General features: G+C 34.9%; 1 protein-coding gene across 8 annotated transcripts in view; it reads left to right on the top strand.

Moving 5' to 3' along the window:
• PPP3CB (protein phosphatase 3 catalytic subunit beta) overlaps positions 1-22,322 on the top strand; it is a 52,089-nt gene that overhangs the window by 24,507 nt on the left and 5,260 nt on the right. Inside the window, exons 6-16 of one of the 8 annotated variants that reach the window (XM_042803575.1) lie at positions 2,008-2,147; positions 2,245-2,322; positions 2,421-2,515; positions 4,015-4,140; positions 6,169-6,246; positions 7,769-7,795; positions 10,823-10,907; positions 11,763-11,860; positions 15,716-15,743; positions 17,404-17,433; positions 19,124-19,177. In XM_042803575.1, the coding sequence (XP_042659509.1) occupies positions 2,008-2,147; positions 2,245-2,322; positions 2,421-2,515; positions 4,015-4,140; positions 6,169-6,246; positions 7,769-7,795; positions 10,823-10,907; positions 11,763-11,860; positions 15,716-15,726 (738 nt within the window). In that variant the 3' untranslated portion in view covers positions 15,727-15,743; positions 17,404-17,433; positions 19,124-19,177. Of the gene's footprint in view, positions 1-2,007; positions 2,148-2,244; positions 2,323-2,420; positions 2,516-4,014; positions 4,141-6,168; positions 6,247-7,768; positions 7,796-10,822; positions 10,908-11,762; positions 11,861-15,715; positions 15,744-17,403; positions 17,434-19,123; positions 20,834-21,369; positions 21,430-21,997; positions 22,071-22,322 lie in introns of those variants that run through there. The other 7 variants (XR_006166516.1, XM_032982139.2, XM_042803403.1 and 4 more) reach the window with 7 other exon arrangements.

Here is a 22,322-nt window from a genome sequence, read left to right as displayed (position 1 = left end):
AGGGGTAGTGATTCTTATTCTTGAAAAAAATTGTCTTTCTGAGTTACCTTAATGATATTTAGAAATATGTTTAAGCTAATTTGTATTGAGATTCTGTTTTGTCATAGTCACAACATATTCAGAAATAGTTAATTATAAACAAGTGATTTGAATTACCTCACATCCTTTGTTAACTTTCTTGCTGTCCTGACGTAGAGAAACCCTTAAGTTGATTATTCTGATTTGATATATGCAATCTGGGTTGAGTAGCTTGCAGTGACATTTCCTTAAATTTTGAGATATCTTAAGAACCGTGTCAGTTGGTAGACTGTCTAGTGAAGGAGACACTGATTTGGTACGTACGTAAGTAAGTATATTTATTTTTTACAGACTGACCTCCTTACTTCAAGAAATGACTACATTATTGTTCCAGTGCTATGAGAAAGTAGTCTGGGAGAGAGGTGTGTTGCTTGCAGCAACCAAAATGCTTTACTTATAACATCTATCCATTTGGCCAAAGTCATAAAGAAAATCTTTGAAGAGCAACTCAAGAAAAGTTCTTAGAAATGCTTTCTAGACTTTCAGCCTTCTGTATTGCAGGAAACATCAATCAGCAAACAGTTGAATCTTCCTTGTGTGTATGCTTCTGTTAGCTTCCGGACACAAATTTATCGCTGGAGGTTTAGAAACTTGATGGTTTAATCTACAGAAATTCAGGTACTTGCAGAAGTTGATGGACTGACTTCTTTAATCTGGAAGAAATATTCCATACCGGGTTTCTTATCCAGTGTGGGAAATGTTAAACCACTGGATTTTTAATATTGAATAAATTCCAACAACAACTTCAGTTAATACCTGCCTTGCCATTATCTGGCAGGAATTTGTAAAGATCTGGACCTCTCCACTTATGTTACAGGTGGCAGCCTCGGGAGCTCTGATTTTCCAGGGCATGAGAGAGCTTGGCACTACTGCTGGTTCCATATTTGAATGGATTCCTATGGACCGTTAGACTCAAATTCACCAGGTGTTCACCAAACCTCCCTTCGAACCTGTCATGAAGAGTTAAGTGTTCTCTAGTACCATCAAAGTCATCTTCTTTGGTATGGGAGGTAAAGTGAGATAAATGCACTGTCCATCAAAGAACTGTTCGTACATTTCTTGGATAAAATCATCTTGTGAACAAACTCCAGCAACATAAGGATCAAATAAACTTTACATTGAATTCGGGATATCTAATTTCATTTCTGGGACATCAGAGATTGATTGTTACTTACTTAAGCAAGGTCTTCTCCTTTTATGTTAACAAAGGCACTGTCCTCCTTACCTCTTCCCTTTTTCATGGTGGTTACTAGGAAAGTAACAGGCTGCTAAAGCAGGTGTTTCCAAGTGGAAATCTGTAAAGAAGCAGCTGGAGAAAAGAAAACAAAGACAGACATTTCCCATAGTGCTTATGGCCCATTACACCAGGGCTACAGCTGAGAAATAAAGCCTGTATGAAGGAAGTCTAAGAGAGCTAAGTCAATCACCTCTTCATTAAACTGTTAAACAATCCATTATGGAGATGGGTGTTTTGGGGGTTTTTTTAGTTTGTTTTTTGAGGTGATATAGTGGTCTCTTCTAGTCAGTGCTAATTATTCATGCTTTTCTTTTATAATTCATGTTTTCTGTACTGTTTCTCTCCGCTAATTCCTGATAGTGTCTCCAGATTGGTAGATATGGCATGTGCATGAAGAAGGACCATTTTGTTCCTTGTCTGTAACTTGACCTTGTATTACACATATCCATCAGTCTGGAATTTATCTCCCTTCTCTTTGCAACTAATAAATCTTATTGCTCTTAACAGGTTTGGTTCTTTTGGCATGCCTCTGCCTTATTTCATGAGGAGGAGAGGAAAAAAATATACAGAAACTACTGTTGGGATTTATTCTAAAAATGCTTGGTATTGATGGATATGTAGTTTAACAGATGTGTAAAACTTACTGATTTAATATTCAAAGAGTCTTTGTGGTCTTGCCTTTTCTCAAACAGTTAGATAGATTTAAAGAGCCTCCAGCATTTGGACCAATGTGTGACTTACTGTGGTCAGATCCTTCAGAAGATTTTGGAAATGAAAATTCACAAGAGCATTTCAGTCACAATACCGTCAGAGGATGCTCATACTTTTATAGGTGAGAGTATGCTATGATCTATTTGTTGCTTTAATGCTGACTCTTGCTGCATATTTTAAGAGAACTTATTTTACTCATAGTTGTTTTCATTTCACAGCTATCCAGCAGTTTGTGAATTTTTGCAAAATAATAATTTGTTGTCAATCATTAGAGCACATGAAGCACAAGATGCAGGGTATGTACTTTGTGTCCTTCAAGAAATTATTCACAGTGCAAAATAAAAATTAATTGCTTATTGCTGTAAGATGTAAAATAATCTGTTTGGTTTTGCAGTTATAGAATGTACAGGAAAAGTCAAACTACAGGGTTCCCATCATTAATAACAATTTTTTCAGCACCTAATTACCTGGATGTCTACAATAATAAAGGTAAGAACTTGCTATCAATAACTGTATGTAATGATAAAATAAAAATGTCTTACTAGATAAGTCATCTAATATCAACAATTCGATGCCAGGTAAGAAATTAAAGGACAAAAAACTTCCATTAATAATAGTTATATTATGAAGAAGAGCAAGTGACATAAATGATTATTTCCTTTAAGAGTGATCCACCTTGAAGCACAAGTGTGGCCAAATATTTCCTTTGTGAAAGTTGTTGCTATTTGGTACTTACAATGTATCACCTGGTGTTTTCCAGTCAGGCAAGGCTTTCCTGTGCTGTGTTTTCACTCCTCTGGTTGTCTTTTAGTTTGTGAGCTAAGTAAGGAAGGGCGCAGGCACTGATCAGCCTGTGCGTAGGGTAGTTTGTGTTGTTTATCACCAGCATCTGAGAGTCTAATTGTGATGATACAGGGCCATAATGAGAAATCAAGAATGGGCCAGTACTGATCACCATTGGAAATGGTATTAGGGAGGTATAAACCAGAAGGAATTAATTTTTGTCCATGCTCTGATTAAGATCAAGTTGCACAGGAGAAGCATGCTTAATAGTGTGAAGAAAAATTTACAAGTCAGAATTACAGAGAAGATCTTAGCTGTGAATTACCGTTATTCATAGATGAGAACAAAGTTCAACAACAGAAATAATCAAAAATAAAGCCTGGTGAAATTTAAGTATGACATTAAAGTGTGGCATTTCAAGTATGTGATGAATGAATGATCTCCAAATGTACAAAGTGTTCCTTTGAAACCAAGACCTCTTTTCTATGAAATACATTGCATTTTCTCCCACTTGCCTCCAAAGAACCACCCCCCAACCATACCACTTATGTAGGGTGATTAACTGTATAGAAGAAAAGATGAGCTGTGGTTACTTGCACTGATTGTAAAGTAACAGAGAAATAAAAATAGCTTCAACTGGCTTTTTACATTTTTCACCATCTCTGTGGATATTGCATTTTAAGAATCCTTTTTCATATCAGCTATTCCCAGTGTAATGCAAGTGTAAGTATGGAAGAATGCAATCAATGCTTATTTAGCTTTTTGTTTTTCTGTTTCATTTCTCTGTGCCTCTCCTTCTCCCTCGTGTTCTAGATTTCTTTTTTTACTCCAGGCTTACAATGTGGGAAGACACATATGAAGACTAAAACCTGAATCTGGATATATGGCTGTTCTTAGGTTTTTGTTAAAGTTGCTGAAATTATACCTTTTCAGGTCCTTTTAAAACCTTTGTTCATTATAGACCTATAATAGGATAGTACAAGACTGTATTGACATGTAACAGCACCTTAACTGCAACATGTGCAATAAAAATCCAAAGATCTCCATTAGAAAGCTGTCCTGTAAATACTGTGAAAGAGAGTGGAGTATCTCTGGGATTATTTTGTTTATAGTATAAAATAGAGCTAAATCAAATCTATAACTTTACGTTTGTGGTACTCGCAGGTTTTAAACATGCTTTTTGAAATGTCTGAATTTTATTTTAGCTGCTGTATTAAAATATGAAAACAATGTGATGAATATTCGTCAGTTCAATTGTTCTCCTCATCCTTACTGGCTACCAAATTTTATGGATGTTTTCACATGGTCTTTGCCATTTGTTGGAGAAAAAGGTAGGCAAAAGTTACACATCAATTAATATCTTTCCTATTTCTCCCAGATTGGTGGTGGGAAGATTATTGGGTTTTTTAAATATATTTGCCAATGATAGATTAATTGCATAGTTTTTGTGAAAATAGGTATCTGTATTTGTCTTTATTGGGTAGAAGATTTGGTGAAGTCGTTAAACTGATTTGGAGGGGGGTTTTCGCATGTCAAAATGCCATTTCTGACAAAGGATAAACTGAACTACTTGTTCTACATGCTTTGGTTGTTTTCTTTGCCTGCTTCAGTTGAGATAGTTAAAACTGCATCTAATAAAGCAGAGGTGTTAACAAATTATAATTTCCACTGTGGGTGTATATCTACATTATTAAGTAGTACCTTTGAACTGCTTTTGAAGTCAGTATGAAAATTGTTCATATTCTACAAAATGCTAGGGTATATATGTTATTAAACTTGTATAGTTATAAGTGCAAACAATATTGAGATGTTCATGTAAAATTTTAAGCTTTTTATATAGTTATAACAGAGTGACCTTCATGAAAGATATCTTTTTCAGTTGTAGGGTTTTTTGTAAAAAAAGATAATGTAACACAGGTACTCTTCCCCCCCCCCCCCCCCCCCCCCCCCCTTATCGTTCATAACTGAATCTAGGACACTGGGGTTCCAAGTAGCCTTCAGTTAAAAAGCAATGAAATTAGAGGCTGTTTGGGTCTGTTTAAAGTCCTTCCATGACAGAAACTGCTCTTCTTATAAAAGAGATCTGGAAAGCTCTTTAAATTTATTTCACAAGTATTCTTGAGATGATATATTTACAGTCATATAAATTTAGGATTCTAGATTGGTTTATATTGTCTTTAGTGAGCAGTTAAATGCAAATAATTTGGGCACTTCTTAGTGTGATTAATTCACTCAACAATTTTTTTATTTTCAAATGGAGGGACCTGACATTTGAAAGGAGATTTTTGTTTGTATCTTTCTTACCTCATGATGCAGTAGATAACATTTTCAACAGCAAAGGGTTAATAGTGTTTATTTTGCTTTTGTTACGATGCTGGTAATGAGACACGCAAGTACTGTTAAGTAAGTTGCTCATTGACCCCGCTGTATGCTTAAGACTGCTGGAATCATGGCCCTTGTAGTTCGTCTTGCCTTTTGACAGATACATGCTTCCACTTTTGCTGAAGTGTCAGTATTGTCTGGTCTGCATTGAACAGAACAAAATCAGAATAATTCTGTGGGGTTTTTTTACTAAAGTAGAGAGTAACTCTTAACTAAGAATGGAAAAGAGTACTGTAGCAGATAACACGTGGATTGCGTGAATTGGTCATGAGTAAATGTAGACAGCAATTTACAGGGTTTTAAGCCATTTGACTGAACTTCTGGAATAGGTTTCTGAACACTTTAGGGGGAGGAAAAGTTTGACTCTCAGAGAGTCTGATATACATGGGAATGATTGAGTGACTGAATAGGTAGATCCCTGGAAAAAGAAAATGTAACCCTTTTGAGATAAGTTTGTATATCCACTATGTTGATATTTTTAATGGGAGTTTGAAAAGACATGTGGCTTGAACCATGTTGTAATATTTTTCTGCTTTGGTGCTCCTGCTACATGCCTGCAGGTGCCAGGAATGGAATAGCTTTCTCATTTTAAGCCTAAATTTGAGCAGTCAAAATGTTTTCATATTTAAGTAAATTTTGCATAAAATTGAATTCAAATACTTATTCTAATGTAAAAATACTAATATACAAGAAAAGAATTCTTATCTAAAAGAACTCCTTGTGAGATAGGAAAGCTCTGCTGTGTTCTTTGATTGTTAGGTGGTATAATTTTTAGCTGCTTATTTTTCTGAGCTTTTTAAATTCTATGACAGCACATATCAAGAAAAACACATATTTTTGAACCCAGATTACTGAGCAATGTCTATGATTTGGGAAGTTCATTCACTATAGGTACTGGTGACTAGTTGTATCTTGTGTGCATGGTAATATTTAAAATTCTACAGGGAATGAATTAAGATTTATTTTTTCCTATACAGTAACAGAAATGTTGGTGAATGTTTTGAGCATTTGCTCTGATGATGAACTGATGACAGAGGGAGAAGATCAATTTGACGGTAGGGGTTACTTTAAGATATACAAATCTTTTTCGTGGTAATAACTTGTGAAACAGTAGTTCAGTTAGACTGGTGTAATATTACCTGGAATTTGTAGAAAATTGCCTTCAAAGTTTTCTTTAGATAATGATGCTTTGGGGTGAGGGGGGGGAAGGGGCAGAGAAGGGAATTGTGGTTTTGTGTTTGTGATCAAGAAGCAGTAATGATATCCTTTGCAAATATTTATATCTGATTTCTGTTTAAAACTGAAACTTTTTATGGAAAATTCTCAGAATTTCCTGGCACTTTAAATTGGAAACACTAAGCTTTGCTAATATTTAAAATAAATTTATTGTATGATCTTACATTTCTTGGTGATTGCTCTTCTATGAAGAGTTGATGTAGCAGAAAGTCAGATATGATATTTCTTATGGCAAAGTATTATACATAAAGTGTGAAATACAAGTTTAAGTCCTGGTGTTTGAGTTTAAAGCATAAAAGTTAAAGGAGAACTTGTATATGTACATTGTATAATATGTATTTATGTAATGAGTTATCTTTCTTAAACTATGATACAGTAGATTGTTAAGGAAATGTTTGTAGCATGATGATTAAGAAGCAACATTAACATGAAGACCTAGCATATTGCAGTTTGTTTTGTTGCTTTTTTACAGTAGTGCTTAATGTCACAGATAAAAGTTTCTCAGGCTTTCTTCATTTTATCCAGTAACAGAACTGATTTGGTGGATTGTTTGATGATGGGGGAGGAGGAAGGAAAGTTTTTGCAGCCTTTGAGGATCACTAAAGGATCATTTATAAAGATATTAGAGACATGACCCCTTTCTTAATGTTTGATAACTACTGTGTTCAAAGTAGAACAGTGTTGTGCTAAGCAGCTGTGTGTGTTTTAGGTTGGAATGCATTGGTTATGGGTCACGTGAACTTTGCTTCCATTTAGATTATTGCCAGAAATGTGAAAAATTAGAAATAGTCTCAAATGTGATCCTTCAAGCAACTAATCTATGTTTTTCATTCAAGTAATCCTGCTAAACTGAGCATAAAGCAATTACACCAAGCATTTGCAGGGTAGGGTTAAGTGGTATTCTGACACATTAGGATTTGCGTTGTCCAGCATAAGTGCAGTCATCAGTTGACTGCATATGCCCTGTCTTTAGTACAATAGATGCAGTTTCCTAATTTCAATTATTTTATTCTTCTGTCTCCTTTAACGATTTCTTTGCTTGATGCATCTCTTAATGCCACCTAGGTACTGTCTACGCTTTATCTTTCTATGTGAATGGATTTTTTTTTAACTGTTGACTTTCAAGCTTCCACTTATTGTCAGATTTTAAAATATACTCAACAATTCCACTTCTTGTTTGATGAATGCATTTTTAAGTGTTGCAATTTTCCATTTTATTTTTTCACATTTCTCCTCCATTCCTTCATTACCACTGCCAAGTTAAATATCTTTATTTTATTTGTCTCACTCACCTTTTTCTCCATCGTTCACTTCCTTTTTTTCTGGACTCTCCATCTGAAGAGCGACTCATATATGGCAATAAAAAAGGTACAGACCAGACAGAGTAGGAATGTTTGAAATATGACTTCGTAGAACCTGGCAGTATAAGTATTAATGCAGAAAATACCTTTCTGTTGAGAGACATAGTATTTTATTATTATTGCCCGGTTTAATGGGATGTTTATATAGTTTCGTGTATTTTGTTATCAGAAGTCATATTCCAAGACATCTGTCTTTCTGTGCATGAATTTTTTTCCTCCTTTCTTCCATTCCTTTTTTGTAGAATTTCATTCTTTTACCTATTTCTAAAATTTTATCTTTGGTCCTGCATGTGTAGGGAGCGTTCAGTTGTCTGTCTTGCTCTTTAATACTTCTATTGTGAGCTTTTTTTTTTTTAAGGTTGTGCATGGAATGTGTTTATACAACGTTTTAAAACCTGGTTTGTGTAGTACTTTTAGTTTCATTCAACTGATATGTCAAAAAAGTACTTTTTGATTGTATGTGCAATTTTGAAGATGGCTGGATACAAAATGTAAAAAGAATCCTGCTAACTTAAATTCATGGTCTATCACATGTTTTTCAGAAATCCCAGGATAGATAATTCTGTGCAGAAAAATTCTTCTCACCATTACTTACCCAATAATCAATTTGCTCCCTGTATAAATTAGTCACTTCCAGAGAATATTTCTAGCACTTGGGAATGCGTTACATTATACAGATGTTTCCACAGGTTATGTGAATTCTTCAGACTATAATAATACAAGCGTTTCAGAATTTGTTTCTTGTGCATGCATTGGGAATGAGGAATGGGAGAGTGTCATATCCCCTCTAAGTTAGGGTGTAATCAAGACATTCTTCTGTAAGCAGATGGCACCTTACTGTCTTCTCCGAATTAACTAGGATTCAGTGGCCACATTAGTGCAGCACTACACTGAAGTAATACGTTTGGCCTTTTGGCTTGGCTATGTTGCTTCTGGAGGGCTGGGGCAATGAAAGATTGTGTTTAAAATAAATAAATAAATAAATAGATAAATAAATAAATAAATAAATAAATCGATAAATAAATAGCAAAACCTAAACATCAAAACTACCCAAATCCAGGCTTTCTCTCTTTAAGGCACAGGGACCTCCCAGAGTTAGATATGGGCACTGGCACTGCCTGAAATCTTTTCAGCCTGCATGTTACAGCTCTGCATCAGTGTAGCCCTCAGATAGGTGTAGGTAGGAGGAAAATTGAGGGACTTGTAGGGAAAGATTGATGGTCCCTCATTTAGCTCTAGCCTTTTCAAAAACTCTGATGAAAGAGTCTTCTTCTCATTCCAGATCCTGAATCTGTTATTTAATAGTGTTCAAATAGATAAAAATTGAAAGTTAAAATTTAAAATAAACTATTTTCGATAAAAATAAATGTTTCAGCCTATCCTGCTCAAAGTTTTTCCTGAGCCTTCTGTTTTAGTGGGGCTGTTGTTGCTTTTGTTTTGGTTTTGTTTTTTTTTTGTTTTTAATATGGTGTCTGCAGTTCATTAACGTTCCTTTGTCTAAAAAAGCTTTGCTCAGTAGTTCTGGCTTTTTCATTTTGTTTAAATGGATTGGCAGATATTTGTCATACCCTGAGATTCTTTCATTGAGTTCATACAAAGGTTGTCTCTTGCTCCCTTTTTTCTTTGTCACTACAGTACATTTTCCTTCCTGGGTGATTTTGTTGTTGTTGTAATCTTTTGTATTTTATTCGTTGTGGTGTTTGGGGGGGAAGCCCATCCATACTCGTGTGACAGAAGGCCCTGTGTTCTTGCAACTGTGCTCTGAGAAGGGTGACTGTTGTGCTGGAGTCTGTGTACTCATGTGGAAGCTAAATACTAGTGAGCAGGGATGAAAAAAGGATTCTTCCACAGCTGCCTTTTTTGAATGCGAGTAGACAAATTTGTGGACATACAGCTTTCCTCTACCCACTTCTGTGATCCTCTCTTCTACATTCTTGCAAATTAGTTTGTCAACTTTTTAATGAGTACCTTTCTCCCGGGGTTGAAGAACAATGATATATGGAAGATCTGGAATACTTAACAGAGCTGTCTGAGTTTGTTCACTTTTGGTCCCCTATGGTTGAATTTAAAGTATGACTGAGTTACTCTTACCTTGCTGTGATTAATATTCTCCTTCCCCAATGGCTGAGGAGAAGTAAGGATTTTAGTTTTGATACCTCCTCATCTGCCTTTACTGTTTTAGTGGAATTGAGGAGTCAGCAAAAGGAAAGGAAGATATGGGGAAGGATGACTTTTATATATTGAAACAAACCAGCAAAACCTAGTGTTGGAGAAAGGCGCTTCCCTTTTTAAAATGTCAAGGCAAGCAAAGGTGGCTGTCCTTCCCAGTTGCAAGCCTCCTTTTAGAGTTTTGTCTTCACTTTTGTCTATCACAAATGGTATCTCTCTGCTCTGTGAAATATGCGGTATTTATTCCAGATCTTTGGTATTTTTTATTTCCACAAATGATGCAAACCTAAGATGATAAAGAACATAGAGTTAGGTGGTAAGGGAGGTAACACCATAATTCTTTGGCATTTTATTTTGTGGGGTTTTTTTCTGCGGTGTGTGTTTTGGGGACTTGACATAAAAACAAACAAACAAATTACTCTTTTTTCTTAGATAGCTGTGTAAGAATTAGCAACAGATCTTTATTTTTTGTGGCTTTAATATCTCTTTGGCATCTATTTTGGGCGGCATGCCTACATTTTTATATACACTGTCAGTGAAGAATTTCAAGTGCAAAATTTAGACAAATAAGCTATGATAGTTACTACACTGTAGTGGTGGTAATCTAGATGCTTGCTTGCTAGCTTTAGGAAATCACTGAAAACATCCTAAACTTTTTTGTGTGTGTTTTGTGGACACAGAGGTGATGGTGGTTTTGATGGCATTCTGAAGCCATAATTTTATAACTTTGTGCCCCTAAGCGTTTGGGTACTGGCCTCCCGTGAAGAGTACTGAACTTAAACAATTGTGTTGAATTCAATGTGCTTTGAAATGGTGACCCTGTAAATACTCATGAGCTTGAGACTCTCTTTTATTCCATTGAAAGTAGGTACAGCTGCCGCACGGAAAGAAATAATCAGAAACAAAATTCGTGCAATTGGCAAGATGGCAAGAGTCTTCTCTGTTCTCAGGTACTTGCATGACTTGTGCATTCCTAAAACTCCTCCTGTGTATCATAGGAAAACATCTCTGTTCCAGGATAATGGATGCCACACATTTTTCAGGGAGATCATTGTGCATCAGAATCTGGTTTGGCATATTGATGCATCCCATTGATGTTGGTATTTTTGGTTAAAACTGTTTTTGATACATGTTTCAAGAAATTAGAGAACATGATCTTTAGTGTATAAGTTATTAGTCCAGTCGTTAACTATGAGTGTTGGAAAGACAATACCAAAATAGAGAGAAATCAATGGTGTAATGGAGGAGGTCAGGCCTGGCTTGGAAGATTTCTGGCATACCAGAAAGTTGACGACTAAGGGGTTTTTGTTTCAGGTTTTTGTTTGTTTTCAACTTTTAAAAAATACCATTTTCTTGTACTTGTCTAGATCTAGAGATTTCATGATCACATTTACCCAAAATGTATAGTTTTCCACAGACCATAATTGTTCAAATAGGGATAATTTTTTTAAACTTGGTATTTCCTGGAGCATAGAGGCTTTGAACAAAACTGTGGATTCTTTTATGGCACTGAGATATGTTCAGTACCTCATGAGGCATTCAGTGCTGATTTCAAAGCTAATGAGTCTGCATGTGAATAATTGCTCAGAATGTGGTTCAGCAGTAATGTAATCAGTGCTCATAACTCCTAGGCAGGGGAAAGACTGGTATGGAATAGAAATATTTTCCCCTTTCTAGCATTCAGTCTTGACATGCATAAAGCACAGCAAATAGAGGCTCGCTCTCTCCCCATCCATTATTTTAATTTAATACAAGTTTTCATGAGTGGCTATTTAAGGGTTTGTTACTGTTTTTTCTCACACCAGGGAGGAGAGTGAAAGTGTGCTGACACTCAAGGGTTTGACTCCCACTGGAATGTTACCTAGTGGAGTGTTGGCTGGAGGACGACAGACCCTGCAAAGTGGTAATGATGTTATGCAACTTGCTGTGCCTCAGATGGACTGGGGCACATCTCACTCTTTTGCTAACACTACACATAATGCATGCAGGGAATTTCTTATGCTTTTCAGTTCTTGTCTTAGCGGCTGATACGAGCATAGTGTTATGTGTTAATCAGGCAATGTGAAATGGATACTTAACCAGGGTATAAAACTAAAAGCAAGTGAGTTCAGAGGTGTCAGGCCACATTTCAGACTTTGAGCTTCCTTAGTTTACAATTTTTCAGGTGGTGCAGATGCCCGAAGTGGGGTGACCTTATAGATCTGTTACTGAGGCATTTGATCATTATAGATACAAAAATGGCAATGTAATTTTGCATCATTACTTGTCTGCTTTCCCATTAAAATGGTTTTATTACAAACGTGTTAGTATTTTCATTGACAGTGTCAAATATTTGTTGATATTAATATTAACAAACAGCTACAGGCTGCAGAGTTCCATATTGCCCTCCATTAATAGATTGAAATGTGCTACGTTTTGTACCCTGGTAATTAATGCCAAAGTTTGTTCTCTATGTTGTTTGTCAAATGTTCTATGTATAATTGACCTCCCTGAATTGTCCTTGTAACATGCTGTTTCCTTCCTCTGCAGATGTAGCTGCTTTCTTAGATCTGTCTGTCTCTCTCTAGGTATAGATGTATGTCTGTATAAGTGTTAAAATTAAACCACTATCCCAGACACTTGTCTGTCTCTTGATGTAGAAGCAATGTTGTAGCACCTTGTTTTTTGAGGTTTGCTGCATTTGCTGCTGCACATTGTCTGTGCATTTTGAACAATAATGTACTTGAAAAATATTCAGTAAATGTTATAAAATCAGTTGAGAATAAAGGGATTGAATTTAAAACCTGTAAATAAATCAAAATAAAAGGGTGTTATTAAGTGTGCATATATTTTTTTGCATGAAAATAAAAAGAACTCTATACAAAATATACCTGTAATCTGGCTCATTGAATATTTTGTAAAAGGTTTTTCTTCCTTTTTTAGTTTGTTGAATCATTGGATCATATTTTTCACAAGGCCCATGAATGATTAACTAAGCTAGGGAGAATGCTATGAGATTGTACCAAATGTAATGAAGTCCAGGTTTCTGTTCACAATGGTGGATAACTAAAATATATCAAAACAGGACTTCATGTCAGCAGCACTCTTAATTATTCAAAGACTTTTTATTGGCCATCTTCAGGCTTTACTAGAAAGTACAAAACTGTTGTATGGGACCACTGAATTTTATAACTGTTGAAAGATTGTGATATATGAATACCACTTTTTACACAATCTGTTTTCCAAGAGCAGCTGCTTTTCTCATTTTGTTATTTAAGCTGTTTCTTTGAATTTTTAAATTTTCTGTGTTGTTTTTTTTAAAAGTCTTTGACTACATTTTCTATTGAACTATCAAAGCTGTTCTTTAATAGCTTTGAAACATGAATGTCACATTTTAAGTCATTTTTCAGTGGACATATAATGTCTACAAGTAAGTTTATATGTCCAGTGTATGTATGTGATTGTTTCGTGAATGTCTATAACAAGAAATGGTGTATGTTTCCTAATCCATCCAACTATTCCAAAAGCATATGTTCTAGTTTTAATTTTCACTGTTTAATAAGATACTTTATTATGCTTTAAAAAATGAGTCTGCATTCCTCTCACTCATTTAGCAGACTTTTATCCATGTTGCATTACAAATATCAGAGAGGATCAAACTGACTAGAAAATTTTTTAACATAAAACATATGACTTTGTACCATTACTGAAAAATGTGGGAACATTTGGAAAGTATACAAAATGAGTTTTGGATTTTTGTGAGTGTTTTTTTCTCTTGACTAGAAGTTTTGATGGCAATATTCCTTGATGCACTACATTAATATGCCTCATTTGTCTTAGTCATGTTGATTGTTCAGAATAACTCATGCCAACTGTTAGTTCTCCTTAAATTGCAGTAACTTCTTTTTACTGATAAGAACTTTGTTGTTTCAGTCTTAAAACGGTAGAAGTTTTCAAAATGCTATGCTCAATTGCAAAGCTAGAAGTAAACCGAAAATAAAATAAAACTTCACTAATTGACACTTTTCTAAATCATTGTAATATCAGTGAATTCCTACTCTTGGCAGAAATATGGTCACTGATAGTATACTAGGATTTCTTACTACAAATACTTAATTATTTTTTGAAGTATATTGTACTGTGTTGATCAGTATACTATCAATAATTTAAACTAGTCTAGACTCGAGAAAGTAACATATTAATAGTAGTATTTTTTTCATTATTCTATTACTTTGTTTACTTGAAAATTCACAAAATTGACCAATATGTCATGGGTTTTCCAGGTTTCAGACTTAACGAGTGCTCATTTTTCAATGACACATTGAGAAAATGTCTAGCTGTGCTGGTTGGTATTAACTCTGTAAGAAACTTTGAAAACTATACAGAATTGGAGTATATACCTACATTTCTCTAGAGAGCTGGGCTGAATTCTTTTTATCAGGGCAAATATATATATATATATGTATATATATATGTAAGTCACCATTAAGGCAATGTATACGCAGTTTTTGCATATATGCCTATTATAATTCTTAATGTCAGTAACATAGCCTGTACTAGATCTTAGCAAATAACAGTACTGTTTCAGGAAGTTGTTTAGCCACACCTGCTGTCTTTTGTGAGATACTGGCCATTCTCAGAGGAGAGAAGCTTGTTGGCATTAACGTAATGCAGAGTAGGGCACCAAACATATTAGTTAGTCAAGTACAGCTCCTTTATGGGAAATGCTTGAACAGATTCTTACTGTAAAACAGAGCAGACTGAGGGTGAAATGCCAATTCTAACTGTAGTGAAAGGGTTAAACTAAGACAAGTCAGTTAAAAAATACAATTTTGGGGAAAAGTGCAAAACTACATCCTATGGAAGAAGTCAATATATTATTTTTTCCCCAGAAATATATGGATATGTTTTTGAAAAGCAAATCGTAGGTTATTTTTAGATAGCTTTAATGTACTAGGATAAAACCAGACTTTCGGAAATCATGGCCTTTGTATATTTCTGAATTTTTTTTAAATGTAGATTTATAGGTTTTATTATTTATGTTGCTTGCATCATAGTAGCTGAAATATTGAAGACCATATTAAGTACCATATTAAAGCAGCATTTCCTAGTGACTTACTGTGTGAACTGAATCCAACAAAATTTGTTAAAACAAAACCCAAACACCTAAAGCCTTATTCAGCAACATACTAAACACAAGCCTAAATTAAAAATTGTAAGTACTTTCATGGAAATCAGTCAAACTAGCTAAATACTACTTATCTTTCATTGCCGCCCTTGCTATTAGTCAGAGGCGTAGCAAGATAGTTTTTTTAGTTCTATGTTGAAAGTTGGCAAGGATTTTGTATCAGATTTGTCCCCTAAGTAAAGCGGGGGGAGAGCTGGAATTGAGGATGGAAATGTTATTGAACCCTGTTGCTTAAAATTTGCTCTCAAGTTGAGAATTTTCTGAGGAAAGACTTCAGGATTATCTGTTAGGCTAGTGTGATACAGTATTTTTTTAGTTTTAATTTAGATGTACCTGCAAAAGAGAATCCAACAAAATTATTTTCCAAATTGGGTCTTTACAGTGTGGGTTTTTTAAGTGGTTGTATTTTCCAGTCAGTTTGTTCTTTTATGTCAAGTTGAAAATTATTTTTTTCTTAACTATAATGTATATTCCAAGATCTTTTTGGAATAGTAGTACAAGTAGAATGAACTAGGAGTAAATTTTGAAATTTGTATTTATGACCAAGCTACATAATTTACAGAGATAAATCAGTATTCGTGATCTTTTCAGGAAAAGATTGAAAACAAAGACTTCACAGGTAACAGGAAATGGTGAAAAGAGGTGGTTTTTTTACATAGTATTGTATTTGTGTGGCAAATTGATTATCGTATGAAAGTATGTATTTGGTGACTTTCTAAAATAATTCTTAAACTAATTCAATTTTACAATTTGAGAAAGTTTCTTTCCCTTAACGTAATCATAAATAACAATCCATTCAAGTGGCTTTTCGATATAATTGTGGGAATGCCCATGTCTCTGTAGATTTAAATGCAGGAATTTTTTTTTTTTTTGTACCATGGAAGGTGCAGTATGCAGAAGTTAAAATACTGCATTTCCCTTAAGTATTACACATTATTTTAGTAGCACATAATGAAAGTATCTAATTTTAAAATTTTTTTTTTAGAATATCTCAGTAGAAAACAGTGAGGTTAAGGCATTATGTAGGCAATTGATACATAACAACATAGTGTGGGCATAGTGTAGGCAATTGAAATGTTGTGTCTGCTGTTTGTTGGAGACAAAATGAGAAGTAGTAAACGTAATTCACTTTAAAGAATTCTGTTCTGATCTAATGCCATATTTTCTTACATAATTAGTTTCCCTAACATTTGCTTGAATATGCTGTTACGATTTGTGTTAGCAAAATGTATCAAGCACTACACAAGTAGGTTTACCACTACATATGTTATTTTTTGTTCATATTTCTGAAATTATGGTATTAGAGGCATGGCACACAGTAGGGGAAGTAAAAAGTTGTTTCCCTTACTGAAACATGGCTACAGTTTAGGTTGCAGTTATAAAATGGTTTCTTTAGCAAGTCTGCCCTAATAGAAAGTTATTTTGATTTTGATATCCTAAGAACCTTATATTAAAGCTTTGACTTCTAATTGGGAAAGATCTTACACCTAAGAAATTACAGCAGATGTCATGGTTATTTAGTCTGAAAAACAACTAGTAAGCTATATTTTTTTCATATTTACATTAATCCACCCACCAAGACTATGTTAGATCCAGAGCTCTTCCTGCTATAGATTTTGTTGTTGATTCAACTAAACAATTTATGAGACTTTTTAAATATGACTTGCTAGATTTGTCTTTTATGGTTTAAATTTCACAGTTCAGTTCTCCGAGATACCTATTTAGCTTAAAATACAGTGAGAAACTGAATACTAGGTAAACTTCAGGGAGCTAAACATAAAGAGAAAAATAATTTCTTATTATTAGAACACTGCTAGTGTTATTTTTAAAGCGTCCTTCCTGGTAATTTAGTGAAGCTCACCAATGCATTTTAATATTTAGAAATAGTAGTCTCAAATAGATTTTTTTTTGTTAGGTTTGTTTTTTAAACCATACTACAATTTTAACACCAGTTAAAATTTTCTGTTGCTGTCTTAAAACAAAAACAAAAAAACAGCCAACCAACCAAAAAACTTATAGAATTGTGCAGTTAATAACATCAGTTAATTAGTATTGCTTTGATGTACTTTCAGTTTATAAATTTTATTAGTTAAAATTTAGGAGGAGTTTCACTTAAACTTAAAAACAACCCCCATAAACCTTAATTATCATTTTAACTAATTGTAATCTAATCTGGCGTAGCATACTATATTAAATTGATCATTGCCTTTTCTGCTATGCGATATTACACTCTTCATCTTTCTCATTCATTTTGCATGCATCTGCTCACTTCTGTACAGCCACTGTAGAGGCAATTGAGGCTGAAAAAGGTATGATCAGAGTCTTTGCCTTTGGCAGAGATCTGTGGTGTCTGGGAGGGAATTCAAAAGTACTCTGTGTGGGTGTGTTTTACTTTCAACTTGCACAAGCAGAGATGAATCAACTGCATTGATTCATCCCTTTTACATGTAACATTCATTTCTGGCTTTAGGATGATGATTATCTTTAATATTTTAGGAAAATTATTGGGGGGTTTTTGGTATTTTTTTGTTTGGTTTTACAAAACATGCAGTAGGGTTTTATATAATAGCATGTTGTGATACGTGATGTTGTCCTGAAGTCCTTAAAAATGGTAGTGTTTAGTGTTTGTTTTTTTTTTTTCTGCATTCAACTGCAAGGTTTTGTTTTATTGCGGGGGGATTATATGTGGAAGGAGGGTTGTTCATGCATGCCTTTTCTTATAAAATCTATTTTAATTGCTTTGAACATATTTTTTTCAAAATTTCCATAACACATCTGGTAGTGCAAGACATATAAATGTAATGTTTTTTTTTCTGTAGATTTTTACCATAATTTGTTGACCAAATTTATTTCCAGTGTACACACCAGCCTGCCAGTATGAGGCATACTAAATTCCATGGATTATCCGTGCTTCTGTGCTAATAAATAAGTTGTAAATATGTCCTTTCTTAGTGGTATTGAGCAAAATGCTATCAAATTATTTTGTGTTCAGAGTATTCAACTTCAGATTGTTGTCTTTTCAGAGAGACCTTAATTTCCTCTTGCTCAATATTCAGTGAAGTGAATGACAAACAGCATAGCAGTTGAGAGAGCTACATTTGAGGTTTTTCAGACTTGGTCGCAAAGCACCATTTTAATGACTGTATTCTTTTGTTTTTTAATTAAGGAAGTCAGATCTCCAAAAATATAAACAAGTGCCTTATTCTGTTCTCACACACACGTGCAAGAGGTCCCGTTGTTGTGAGTGGAAAACTGTACTTAAATCTGCAAAGAATTATTTCATCCCAAATACTTCAGTTTTATTATATGGTCAGCCATTTTCAGGTGTAAATTCAGCGACAGACCTCATTCATTAAAATAATCAGTAGTAAAATAATACCTATTTTCTGTACTTTAAATACATTTGTATTTAAATGATACCATTGTTTAACCACAGTGCTAACTCAGTGATTGTGGCTGTGTCCATTTCCATCATCCACATGATTAGTGCAGAATGTGAACCACATCCCGCAGTTTTGCCTGCATGAAAACTGCAGGATCACGCCATCGACGCGTATGCAGGATGTAGATCTACTCTTGTAACCCTTTGCTGCTTTGCCTCCACTGCACTCGCTGTGCTGCTTAGATCTTACTGACATTCCACTGAAGAGAATAGGGATGTTAATAAGATAAACCTGATGCACTGGGCAGCAAAAGCAGTTGATGTTGATAGCTGGCCACGCCAGGGACGTGCAGAAGCAATCAAGTGGGCTTAAACCCCTTGATTCCTACTTACAGAATATTTGCCATACTTTGTTCTTTTTGTTACAAACTGAAATGATGGTGGCCGTTGAGCATTTCAGGAAAGCAGGTTAGAGAAGCTTTTACTAATACAGTTGCAGAGCCATAAGTTTCTTTGGCTGATTTCTTTACCTGTTTTTAAACATCATTTGTTAGAAAAAGTATATGCTTCCAACTTATTTTTCCATTACTGACATATCAAATTTGCATTTTATTAAGCAATACGAGGATTCTCTCCGCAACATAAAATCTGCAGTTTTGAAGAAGCAAAAGGTTTGGATAGGATCAATGAGAGAATGCCACCAAGAAAAGATGCTCTTCAGCAAGATGGTATTAATACTATAAACACAACAAATGCCAATGGAAACAATGGAACTGGCAACAACAATGCACAGTGACCACGTCAGCTTCTGGTTTACTCACTCATGTCTTGCCTGAGAATTCCTAGATTACTGCTTTTTGATGTGACAACAGATGCAATAGCCAGGGGGATCGCGTGAAGTGACTACTTAATATGAGGTGGAAACCCATCGGACTTGATCCCGCTGAAGAAAGACCATCCTGCTTTTGAGACAACAGCCCCTCCTGAGTCACGGTGACCCGGCCTCCTGGGAGCGTGCCTCGCCTGCTTACACAAAGTCCTTCACTGGCTGCTGAAGCTTCGGAAGAGATCTGGGGAGAGAACCGGGCTGTTATCACTAAAGCACATCTAGACTAGCATCTTATGCTTATTGTTGTCAACACTTTTAAGTTTACAAATGGGATTTTTCTTTCAGTAGAGGTAGTTTGTTTGTTTGTTTTTTTTTTAAATCAGACTTTCAAATACAACCCTAAGAGCTAACTATTTATTAATGGACATCGGTTTCATGAAATGTCTTTAAAATGATAGATTAGAATGGTCTTAAAATCTCTGAGGCTGCAAAAACTGTATTTTAAATAGACAGAAAAAAATGCCAAAAAAAAAAAATAATCTCAGTTGGTCATTCTGTAAAATGCTGACCTCAGGTTTACTCCTTAGATGTTGCTAATTCTATATTGTATTCACTGTATTTTTTAGTTACAGCTTATCAGAAGATTTCTATGTAGGAATGTTTATTACTTGAACACAGATTTAAAAAAAAATATTTAATTTAGAAACTTTTTTGCCCAGCTTTTTCAAGAATCTTCCCCACCTTGAATTTTAAAAAAAAAAATATTATATATACTAATTTTAAAAGTAAGAAAAATATGGAAGTGTTAATTTTAAGGTACTTTTAATTGAACTTTGTACATTGTTTAAGTAAATTTTGATTCATATCAAGTCTGTAAAGCTTGGCATTGTATTTTGTGTATGCATGTTTTCATTTTGCAAATATTTAATATATAGACCTATGATGTACATCTATAGGTTACCTAGATGTTATGGGTACTTTTAGTTTATTGTGAGTATTACGGTTGCATAAATAGCTAATAATCACTGGGCTGAATAGCTGCAAGCTTTTTATAATTTTTAAATCTGTAAAGGAAACTGAAACTGTATCGGACATACTTTTTGTTTAGGCAAAGCAGCGCGTAAACAATTGCTCTGTTCAACTGCTAAGGCATTAGTGAAAGTGTAAACTTGAGACTGCATGTATTTTGGTATCTACAGGACTGCTCGGTTAAAATAAAAATTGAAGCCCTGTGCTAATTTGTTCACAAATAATGGACTGTACTGATTGCCACTGTACTTTGTTATATATTTTGACATTTGCTACGTGTCCTTCTCATCCCCTGGAACACAACTTGAAACTTATGTCACTAGAGTTCATCTCCACTTTTTTTTTTGTTTGCCATAAAGTACAATCTGTACATACCCCTAAGTTGGAAATTTTATGCATGTTCTGAACTATTCCAGTATTTTATAAACAGTAGCACACAATAAATTTTGTGCATGGGCTGCGGCTCCTATCATTGTGTATTGGTTTTATTTGGCATACGTAGGTCTAATATGACCTTGAAAATTGTTTAGAAATAGTTTTCAAAATTCAAGCTATTGAAAAAATAGCCTAAAAGGTCAGATTTGGCTTGCAGAGAACTAGCTGAATGTAAATGCTATTTCATTTAACTGTTATTCCTGCTTCTTTTATTTGCTTTTGAGTTCTCTCTCATAAATAAAATACCTAGGTATTTTCTGTCTGCTAAACTGGACATCCATTGTTGGTTTGTACAAACTTGTAAGAGCAGGGTTAGTTGATTCTCAAAAGGCTGTTAATTATAGCTGCATTTTGTGTGTTGGTTTAAACTGAACTGTAAAGACTAGTGAAGTGTGCTGGGGCTGCCTTTTGAGCAGATGGGGGGCCCTGTTTTGACAGTCAATACAGATTTAGTCTTTGGTAATACTCTTTTTAAAGTAAGGACAAGAACAGGATGAGAATTAAGAAGAAATGTAATAGTGACACACTGTTGCTAATGGAGATTTAATGTTTGATTTTACTTTATTGCAGATGCGTTCTAATTGGAAACTCTTCTCAAAGTTTGAGTGCAGAAGATCAAATTAAAAAATGGTAAGTTTTTTTATTTCTTTATGAAGCACTCCTGCACTTGCAAGATGTACAGTCTGCATATGTCTCATTAGAGCAGAACAAACATGTTACTAAGTACAACTGAAATTTTACAAGATGAACATTATGATGGTACCTTCCTCCTTGTAAGTGCTAGTTGGAAATTTCCAAACCTCACAGGACAGTATTTTTCATGACTTGATACTCAGATCTTGGTTGTGATGAGTATTCTGACTAGCTAGAGTTGTTGGAGAAAATACCTAGTTGGCCTTTATCTGGAAAGACCTCATTGTAATTGTAGAGAATGGGTTCTGATACTTGCACGGCAGTAAGTGCCCAGCTGCAAAGATGCTTCCTTGCAGATTCCCTTGCAGTATCCATTGTAGTAGTTTTTGCCAGATACAAAGGCAGATCTGCTGTAAAGGAAAATTCCTTGGGCGGTTGACCTGCTTTCTTGTGCTGTGTGTCTCCTGTCACCCTTTAAGCAAGTAGTCAGGTAACAGGATTATGTATATGCGTTTTCTTTGTTTGGAAAGTAAATACTTATGTTTTGCTACTGTGTTTCTGGAAGGTGGAAGTCTGGAGCCATCTTTAATTCTTGTATTGTTGAGGAGAAGAAATGATATCCTCCCTCCCAGAAAACTGTAAGTAGTTTGCATCTCTTGTTTTATGCTTTCAGCATTTTAAGGAGGAAAAAAAAAGCCTTATGTGTCTGTTCTTGGGTAGGATGGGGAGGTGCCTTGGAAACAGCTCTGTCAGCCAAAGGACACAGGTAGCAAAAACTGTGAGAGGCCTGGCTGATTCCGGGTTTGAGTTGGAGAAGTCAGTGCTGTCCCAGGCTCCACAGGCACCGTGTGGGTCCCAGGGAAGAGGCCACTTCTTCCCTGAACGGATGG

This window comes from Tyto alba, unplaced genomic scaffold (assembly GCF_018691265.1).
Source record: "Tyto alba isolate M040663 unplaced genomic scaffold, T.alba_DEE_v4.0 Super-Scaffold_1, whole genome shotgun sequence".
NCBI lineage: Eukaryota > Metazoa > Chordata > Aves > Strigiformes > Tytonidae > Tyto > Tyto alba.
The sequence above is the reverse complement of the archived record's forward strand: the minus strand, read 5'-3'. Positions and strand labels throughout refer to the sequence as shown.